We start from the raw sequence: 10,084 nt of genomic DNA, 5'->3' as shown, positions 1-10,084 counted from the left end.
AATAGCTACTGGGGAAGGGGTTAAGCACCTTCATTCCATCTTCCTGCCACTGCTCTAGTCAACCTTGGAGCCACCTAAATCTGATTTTTATTAAAACAAACCAACGAACGAGGGCTTACTTACAGGTATTTTGCACAAAATGTGTAGAATAATAGATATTCTACAGATGTATGCACATGCAAATCTTGCTTACTCCCATATCTGAATTCTGGAGCTAGTCAAGTTTTGTTCATCTTATTAAATCCCTCTTAAACATCATAGCTGCTTCATATTTTCAAACACAGTAAATGAGTGAGTGAATGGAGTCCTGGCAGCTGTGGCAGCAAGCAAGAAAATAGTAAGGGCTTCTATTTTAAGGACACAATTATTTAGACCTTCCTACTATTAAAATCAGAAAATGCAAAAATAAAATAAAATAAAAATAAAGGCAGGGAAATAAATTGGGTGGTTCCCTTTTGCCCAGAAGAGCTAATTTCTACTCTTGTATCACCTTTCTAGTTTTAGTTGCAAAATATAACAGGGATTTCACAGTACTCTTCATGGTAATATTTCATACAATGTTCTTTAGATATTATGGAAAGATTCTAAAAACCATTAATGACGTATTTTATAGAAATGGAATAAGAATCCCAGTATAATTAAACCAATGAATTTATAAGAACCCATATTACAATTGATTATTATTATGAAATTGACATTTGGGGGGAAAAAGGAAAAGCCAATTTAGTTAACCATTGAACCATTGAATGAAACAACAGATGTAATCAATCTGTTAAAACTAATATACTTCAGAGACACAGTATTACAGTAATTATTATTAGTGAATGTTTGAGGCCACAACCCTATACACATGTGAAAATGTCCCACTAAACTAAATGAGACTGTTGCTGAATAGACACGCATAGGATTGTGCTGTGCGTACTGGAAACCAATTGTGGACTATCTTAGCAATTTTTATGGGTTATCTAATTAGTATAAGTACTTAAACTTATTTTGACATGATAGAATGGTTAATGAAGGGGTTTTCTTTTAGCTGTGTCTTATTTATCAAATGTCATGGGATCAATGTGAAAATGAAAATTGTCAGGGGTCGAGCCCTTGTCCTACTCCTGCCTTAGCTGGAGAGAACTGCCTGGGGAGAACTGCCTGGCCATAGAGCCGCCGCCGCCGCCGCCGCCGCCGCCGCCGCCGCTGCCTCCTCCTCCTCCTCTCCAACTGACCAGGTAAGACACAGGGCAGCTGGGTGGGAGAGGCTGCCCCCCCCCCAGAGCTCACCTGACCAGAGCAGTGAGCAGGGCCGGGTCACCATTAACCACCAAAGAAGAGGGAAGCAGGCCAGGGTCAGGGCCCCTTTAAGCCTAGAGAGGGAGGAAGGGGAGGAGCCAAGGGTGTGGCTGGGGAGGATGAAAGCAGGGAAGCCTGTGATGACAGGCAGTTCTGGAGAGGGAAGGCAGGAGCCCTTGCCTGAAGACCAAGGGCCTCAGGTCCTGCCTCTAGGGAGGAGGATAAGGGTGTTGTGAACCCCCTGGCTTGGTCTGGGGCTTCCCCTGCAAGGAACTCCAGGGAAGTGGACACCCCACCCAAGAGACCATCCAGCTGACCCTTGGCACCCTATCGGGTGACCCCCAAAGACCCCCCCTTTTGGGACACCCCTCACAAAAATAAAAAATAAAACAAATTGTTATAGAGTGTTCTTTATTCAGATGGATATTAGCTTCAGATACAGGCATCAAATACAGGATCTGGAAAGCAGAAAATCAGCAAGAAAACACAATTAGGGCGCAAGCCTAACTCCTTATGTCAGTGCTTTCCAGCACTGACATAAGGGCAATGCAGCTCCAAGGTAAGAGAACAAACCTTCCCTTACTTTGAGGAGGACTCTGTGAGTGACACCCAATTGCAGGATGCAACACATGTCCCATTGGCACCACTATGCCAGTGCTGGAAAGCACTGACATAAGGGGTTAGGATTGCATGCTTAGATAAGTAGTGATAAAAGTATATACCCTCTGGGCCATGAGCTGCAGCTCCCTATTAGGGCTACAATCCTATACATCAGTGGTCCTCACATACTTAGCACTGGGACCCACTTTTTATAATGAGAATCTGTCAGGGCCCACCGGATGTGATGTCATGACCTGAGGTGCAGGAAAAATTTTTAACAATCCTTGGCTGCAATCCTACCCACACTTACCCATGTGTAAGTCCCATTGACTATCGTTATTAAAAGAATATACACAGTAGCTTGTTAAAAGTACAGGTCTGTAACATTTCCCTAAATGATGTCACATATCAAGGTAGCATCAAGTCTAATATATTAAAAATAAAATATTGAAATGATTGGGGACCCACCTGAAATTGGCTCACAACCCACCTAGTGGGTCCCGACTCATAGTTTGAGAAACACTGCTATGTATTGTATAGAGTGGCATAGAGTACATTGTATAGAGTGCAGCTCCCTGGGGAGCCATGGCTTACAGTTTGGGAACCACTGCTCTAACCTCTAACCTCTGTTCAGGTTTGATTCTCCAAGACCAGAAGTGCTATATGCTGCATTAAAAAAAATCAGGTCAATATGTTTTAGTGCTAAACCAGATGTTTCAGGGCCAACATTCATATGACTGTCCTATTCACATATACCGGTAAATCAGGAGGTAAGGCACTGATTGTAACAGTAAAAAGAGTGCATGAGAGGCTCTGAACCCTCCCCTATGCCTTTACTTCCTCTCTTGAACACTCCTTTTAGTGTTCAAATCAGATCCTCCACAACCTGCTTTATACGTGAAAGTGGTGGACATGTGAAATGGAACATGTGTCTACTATCATAGTGTCCAATTTGATACTTAGTAACAAAAATACTATTCCATAATATTTAGTTCTGCACCAGTATCCTCCTTGTCCCTTAATGTAATTATAATAGCCGTCATTTTTTAATACTTCCATTTCCACAAACGTACCGTGGGAAATAGCGGGAACATCTGAATAGATCTGGGCAATACCTGTGTTCTCTCTCTGGTTCTGGAACAATAGGGACAGGATGTAGTTTTTCTGATGGAAAAGAGCTGAATGCTGAGAGGAAGAGCAAAAGGCAGATCAGCAATGTAACATACAAATAAGCAATAAGTCAGGTCTAGATTATGCAAGAGGCATATATTATGTAAGGTACCACAGACTGGAGGAAGAAAGTGTGTGTGGTAGATTCAGTGACTGCAAGCTTGTGTGTGTGAAAGGTGGGGGCTTTTGTATGTGTGAAGTAGAGGTGGACCCCAGTTTCTGAAGGGGTTCCATTCCCGGAACCCTACAAATACTGAAACCCATGGATATCAAAACCATGAGTCGGCCCTCCCTGTACTGCCCAGACGTGAGTCTCCTGGTCATGTCTGGGAGGCCTTCTGAGGTTTTCTGAGGCCTCCTCAGGCCTCAGAAGGCTTGCCGGAGGCCTCTAAGAGGCACTTCAGGTTTTCAGTTGAAACTGGAAGTGCCTTTCAGAGGTCTTCCAGAGGCCCTCTGTGGCTCAGGGAGGTTGCTCACGACTTTCCTGTGCCTCAGAAGGCCACTGGAAGACCTCCAAAAGGCACTTCTGATTTCCAGCCAACTCACTGGTTTCTGGAAGACTCTTCTGGTCACATCTGGGAGGCCCTCCTAACCCAAATCCATGGATAAGGAGGACTTATCCATGTACTTTTATTAATTTTGTAGTGAATGACGATACACAAGCCAACTGCAGGCGCTTACCTATAAGTCTATCTCACAGATAAGTTGAGGGCAGGGTCTCAGCAAAAAATCATGGAATTTTCTATGACCTTCGGACAAGTCAGGTGTTAAACTTAGAGGGGTGTCTATAGTTTTGTCTGATTTTACCTGAGGCCAGGTCCTGAAAAATAACCTACCAGTAATTGTTACCTAAGAACTGTAGAGTCTCTACTTTATGCTCTGCCCTCTGATCAACCTCAGAGATAAGATGAGGTGATAATTTCATCTTGATTACTTGGCAAAAATTTCTCACCCTGTAGGTGAGTATCTACAGTACTCCAATGTGTAAGAGAATGTATGATCTTGAGCTGGAAGTCTCTTGACACTCTCCAAGAAAGTTCCTTGGCTGAAGTCAGTATGTGCTGTGGATACCGAGCCATAAGTCAAGGTGTCATGAGAACAGGCCCACAGACAACAGGCACAGGGTCTCCATAAATCTAAAGCCAACAAAGCATTGTCAGAGAACATCACAAAGTATACTGTGCATCAAGGCTAGCCCAAGTCCTCCTAACTCCTGGGGCAGCATGTCAAATTCTGCCCCCTTACCTGATGATATCCCAGCCTGTGCTACTCCCACTCTCCAATGTTCTAGTTCAGCACTCCCCTCCACATTCCTCTTCCTTGGTGTCCCCTTCTTCCTTTACTAATCCAGGGAGTGAAAGGAGAAGGAGGACAGGTGAAAGCAAGCAGACAGAGACAAGAGTGCCACCAATCTGCTGCCTGAAGCAACCACTTTGGTTTGCCTAATGGATGAGTTGGCCTTGCCTTGCAGAGATTGGTTGGGACTACTCGAAAGGACAGTACTATAAGAATCCAACAAAAAACCCTGATTCTGGCCTATAAATCTGGGGACAGATTCCCCCATGGGTACCTTCTTCACATATATATTTCATTTCTGTTTTTATCTCTGCAGACACCAATAGGCAGGTAAATCCATAACACGAAAATCTAGATATCTTATTGAAGGAAAGTATTATTAATTACCTTGCTTCAAGTGGTTCACTTCTGACTTTGGCACTAGACTGGATTCCATGTGCTGGAAAATGGAATCTAGGGAGATGCCATATTAAATGTAAATAAAATGGGCTAATTAAATTACAGTAGTTTCAATTTAATTTTCTCACAGTTTTGGGAAATGATGGGTAGTGTTTATGCTTGCCACTAATAACCCAGATTGCTATCAAGAGAAGGAGCATCATTTTTATTTATTGTTCCTGCCACAGAGCTCTCATGCTCTCATGATGATCCCCCAAAATAATATTAAAAACAACTGCATAAACAAAGATATAAAATAAAATTTTAGCAGTTTATTATTGAACGTTAATAAAACCCATCCTCAGGAAAAATGGCAATCAAGTTCCTACCATCACCAAAAGCTCCCCAGAATGGAAAGTTCTTTTTGTTCATTCTAAATTGTACAATGGTGTGTTCCTGAAAATATTTCCTGGGGATGGTATTCCAGTATATGGGCACCACCACTAAGACTCAGGCAGTCCAATCCTAACCTGTTCCAGTGGTGCACTGTAGTTTTGTAGGTAAGGAGCAGCCTGGAGGTCTCCTTGGGCTAAGGGAATATTTCCCCCTTATCTGAGTAATACCCCAGCCTGCCCAATGGGACTACTTGAATCTGAGCTAGCTACTTTGCAAATACAGGAAGCCCTATGTAGAGCTTCCACGCCTGGAAGGAGGATAGGATATGGTAAAGGCCTCCTCTGCCAATCTAGCCCCACTCCCAGGTCTGTCCCACCTCCCATTCTGCCCTCCCCTACCTCATTACACCCTGCCTGTCTCTGGAATGCCCCCATCACCCTCTTCCAGTTCCTGCACAACTCAGCATTTTACTTACTTCCACCAGCGACTGGGGGCTCGGATACTGCTCAGATGGTGCAGGTCTTCCTGCCAGTACTAGTTACTCTAGAGCAGCCATTTTCAACCACTGTACCATGGCACACTAGTGTGCTTCGAGTGGTCCACAGGTGTGCCACAAGAATTTGGGGGAAGATCATTTATTAGTAGGGCCAATGGGGATGTGAGCCCCCCACTGGCAGCATGGTGTGCCTTGTCAATTGTCAAAAACCTGATAGTGTGCCTTGACAATTTTGATGTCTTGTCAGTGTGCCAGGAGCTGAAAAAGTTGAAAAAGTAGCTGTTCTAGAGTCATCTCAAACATGCTTTACAGCACATCTGCGCTAGCATTAGCAATCAATAAAATTGCATTGTGAGATTAGGAACTGACTCCTAGACATAATAGGGCTGTGGAAAGTGAGATTTCTTTGTTTTCAAACTTCCTGACCTCAAGAAACTTTTTCCACAAAACTTTACTGAAAGACAAATGTTTGTCACAGAGGATTCTGGGATGCATTCTAAGATACACTCTGAATGTATACAGAGCACCAAGCAGGCTTATTAGGTGAAATGAACTGAACTGAGAATGATGCTCCATAGAGCATACCAAGCTATGTGTAGTTGCAGAGTGGGATATCCATAATGGTAGCTGTTGGTCAAGCTGTCTTTTGGAGAAGCCAGTACTAATCTTCTCTTAAGGAACCCCTGATAAATTTCTGAGGATCTGCATAGTTGAAACCACTGATCAAGAGGGGATGAAGTGAACACTAGGAGAAGACAGTGCCCCAGCATAATATTTTACCAAACTGTAGAAGAATCAAGTTGTTTATGGATACGTGACAAAAGGACTCAGAGAACAAAGAAGATGAGATTCTTCTAAGGATTGCTAAGCAAAGCAATTGCTAAGGCAAGTCCCATAAAAAGCCTTAGGAGTTGTGGTAGAATTAGTAGGGGATTGAGAAGAAACACTTCCATTTATGTACCTATAAACATGGCAGCGGCAATCCTTGAAGATGTTCGTGAGCTTTCACTATAGTCCTGTGCCTGGCACAAAAGACTTTGTAGTTTTCCTCTGTGCTCTTTGACCTAGAAAGCAAATATTTTTATACACACTACAATAACCTGCTATGCTGGCTATTTTTGTCTGTAGACAAAAAATTTTTCTGTAGACTTTTTAGGGTGTTTACAGACTAAAGACTTTTTCTTTTTAGATTGTGAGCCCTTTTGGGACAGGGAGCCATTAGTTATTTGATTTTTCTCTGTAAACAGCTTTGTGAACTTTTAGTTGAAAAGCGGTATATAAATACTGTTAATAATAATAATAATAATAATAATAATAGACAATGAATCTTTCTAAACAAAAATAAAATTTGCAAAGGCATGCAGAAAAACACCTCTAATAACAGATGAAGGAAAATATGGTGTCAATTGGTTTATTTAGGTTGCAGTCCTATATACACTGACCTGGGTGTAAGCTCCTTTGAATTCAGTGGAGCTTACATCTCAGTAAACAAGTATAAGATTGTAGTTAGTTATGTCTGTTAAAACATATTATTTTATGTAATATTGCATGTAATTATTTAATAATGATACCATACAGCTGAGTGTGGATCTAACAACCATTATTGTGGGTCAAATTTCTGTTCCATTCAGACTCACTGTAAATATCTTTGGATCCAAATTTGAAGCAATGCAAGCTTGAATTTATAATCAAATTTATGAAATATTGACATGTCAAATCTTATCAACATGTCATCTAAATATAGCTTGAAATCCCTGCACTGAGCTTATCAGCAACTAGCAGTACAATCCTGCACTGGTACAACCAGGCCACATGGATATCAAGATTGTCCTCCAATTTCAAGTTTAGCAGTTCAGTCATAAGGTATTACAGCTTTCTTTCCAACATTAAAGCTGGAACCCTCCTAACTCCTAGAAGCAGTGGGTTAAGGGGACATTTTCCCCTTATCCCATGTCAAGCACAAACCTGATCCCACACCAACTGGGTCCAATACTCCCCCCTTTCTGCCCTCCCCATGCCCCATACTGCCTTCTCCCCACCCCGGAACACCCTCCTGCCACCCTCTCCTACTCCCTATGTTGCCTGGTACAAACTTACCTCCTCCAGCCAGCACAGGGGCTGGATCCAGCCCAGGCAAGCTGGCACAAGTCTCTGTGCCAACCTAGCCAACTCATGAATTGACACAAACATGCCTTATGCAATGTTTGTGACACTTGGGAGCTGGCACCGGGAGCCTGAGCCAGTTCATCTTCAGGTTTGGATCAGGCTGCCCAAGATAGAGCCAAGGTTCCACTTTTTCCTCAGAAATGCCCCATTGGTGAACCTTGCTGGGAGATTGCTGCATATGGTAGAAGAGTATAAATTCCTCACTATGCTTAAGGAAGCTTATTCTATGCCCCCCCGCCCCTTCACACATTACTAGGCTGTATTAAAAGAACCCACTGGGTAACAACATCCTTACAAGGTGCTTGCAAATCAAATTCCAAGAGTCCAGGTTCTCACTAGTAGTCCATCCCATGTAGTCTTTGCACTCTTTTAAGCTTTCTCTACGATTCTATAAAACAAAAGGAGACATGAAAGCTCTCAGTGAGAACAGAGGTGATAAAAATAATGTTGAATAAAGGCAAATACCTTATAGAGGGAAGAATTATAGAACATATTTATCTGTGTTACTATCTATAGTGTAACATTTACCTTAGCAACCTCGGGATGCTGATCCTGCAGGGTCAGCAACAGTGGAATGAGACTGGTTAGAACCTGGTCTTGCATAAGGGATTTCTCTTTCACATCTGGGTTCTTAAGCAGATCTTGAAACAGCCTATTTGCTGCACAGCATATTTTGTTCCTCTCCTGGGAATGAAGGATGAAGAGAAAGACATTGCTAGATGACATTCCTATGAGACTTGCCAGGACACCAAGGTTGATATTTACCTCTGAAGGAGAGATTACTGATATTTTTTTTCTTCTAAGATCTGTAGTTACTCCCTTCTTTGTAACATGGAGGCCAAGCGAGACTATGAGGAACGCATGGCCAGCAACATTAAGGGGAATAATAAAAGCTTCTTCAAATATGTTAGAAGCAGGAAACCCGCCAGAGAAGCGGTTGGCCCTCTGGATGGTGAGGGAGGGAAAGGGGAGATAAAAGGAGACTTAGAGATGGCAGAGAAATTAAATGAGTTCTTTGCATCTGTCTTCACGGCAGAAGACCTCGGGCAGATACCGCTGCCCGAACGGCCCCTCCTGACCGAGGAGTTAAGTCAGATAGAGGTTAAAAGAGAAGATGTTTCAGACCTCATTGATAAATTAAAGATCAATAAGTCACCAGGCCCTGATGGCATCCACCCAAGGGTTATTAAGGAATTGAAGAATGAAGTTGCAGATCTCTTGACTAAGGTATGCAACTTGTCCCTCAAAACGGCCACGGTGCCAGAAGATTGGAGGATAGCAAATGTCACGCCTATTTTTAAAAAGGGAAAGAGGGGGGACCCGGGAAACTATGGGCCGGTCAGCCTAACATCCATACCGGGTAAGATGGTGGAATGCCTCATCAAAGATAGGATCTCAATACACATAGACGAACAGGCCTTGCTGAGGGAGAGTCAGCATGGCTTCTGTAAGGGTAAGTCTTGCCTCACGAACCTTTTAGAATTCTTTGAAAAGGTCAGCAGGCATGTGGATGCGGGAGAACCCGTGGACATTATATATCTGGACTTTCAGAAGGCGTTTGACACGGTCCCTCACCAAAGGCTACTGAAAAAACTCCACAGTCAGGGAATTAGAGGACAGGTCCTCTCGTGGATTGAGAACTGGTTGGAGGCCAGGAAGCAGAGAGTGGGTGTCAATGGGCAATTTTCACAATGGAGAGAGGTGAAAAGCGGTGTGCCCCAAGGATCTGTCCTGGGACCGGTGCTTTTCAACCTCTTCATAAATGACCTGGAGACAGGGTTGAGCAGTGAAGTGGCTAAGTTTGCAGATGACACCAAACTTTTCCAAGTGGTAAAGATCAGAAGTGATTGTGAGGAGCTCCAGAAGGATCTCTCCAGACTGGCAGAATGGGCAGCAAAATGGCAGATGCGCTTCAATGTCAGTAAGTGTAAAGTCATGCACATTGGGGCAAAAAATCAAAACTTTAGATATAGGCTGATGGGTTCTGAGCTGTCTGTGACAGATCAGGAGAGAGATCTTGGGGTGGTGGTGGACAGGTCGATGAAAGTGTCGACCCAATGTGCGGTGGCAGTGAAGAAGGCCAATTCTATGCTTGGGATCATTAGGAAGGGTATTGAGAACAAAACGGCTAGTATTATAATGCTGTTGTATAAATCTATGGTAAGGCCACACCTGGAGTATTGTGTCCAGTTCTGGTTGCCGCATCTCAAAAAAGACATAGTGGAAATGGAAAAGGTGCAAAAGAGAGTGACTAAGATGATTACGGGGCTGGGGCACCTTCCTTATGAAGAAAGGCTA

The 10,084-nt window shown here is 43.2% G+C and overlaps 1 protein-coding gene across 1 annotated transcript in view; it reads right to left on the bottom strand.

Annotated features, from left to right (window-relative positions):
• Positions 1–1,103: 1,103 nt before the first annotated feature.
• The window catches only part of LOC136645097 (maestro heat-like repeat-containing protein family member 6), a 43,909-nt gene continuing 34,928 nt past the window's right edge, over positions 1,104–10,084 (bottom strand). The window contains exons 10-15 of the mRNA XM_066621348.1: positions 8,315–8,470; positions 8,082–8,174; positions 6,582–6,684; positions 4,738–4,803; positions 2,958–3,069; positions 1,104–1,215 (exon numbers count right to left, since the gene is read on the bottom strand). Of these exons, the coding sequence (XP_066477445.1) occupies positions 1,104–1,215; positions 2,958–3,069; positions 4,738–4,803; positions 6,582–6,684; positions 8,082–8,174; positions 8,315–8,470 (642 nt within the window). The remainder of the gene's footprint in view (positions 1,216–2,957; positions 3,070–4,737; positions 4,804–6,581; positions 6,685–8,081; positions 8,175–8,314; positions 8,471–10,084) is intronic.

This window comes from Tiliqua scincoides, chromosome 3, assembly GCF_035046505.1.
Source record: "Tiliqua scincoides isolate rTilSci1 chromosome 3, rTilSci1.hap2, whole genome shotgun sequence".
NCBI classification, from domain to species: domain Eukaryota; kingdom Metazoa; phylum Chordata; class Lepidosauria; order Squamata; family Scincidae; genus Tiliqua; species Tiliqua scincoides.
This window is presented reverse-complemented; position numbering and strand designations above follow the sequence as displayed.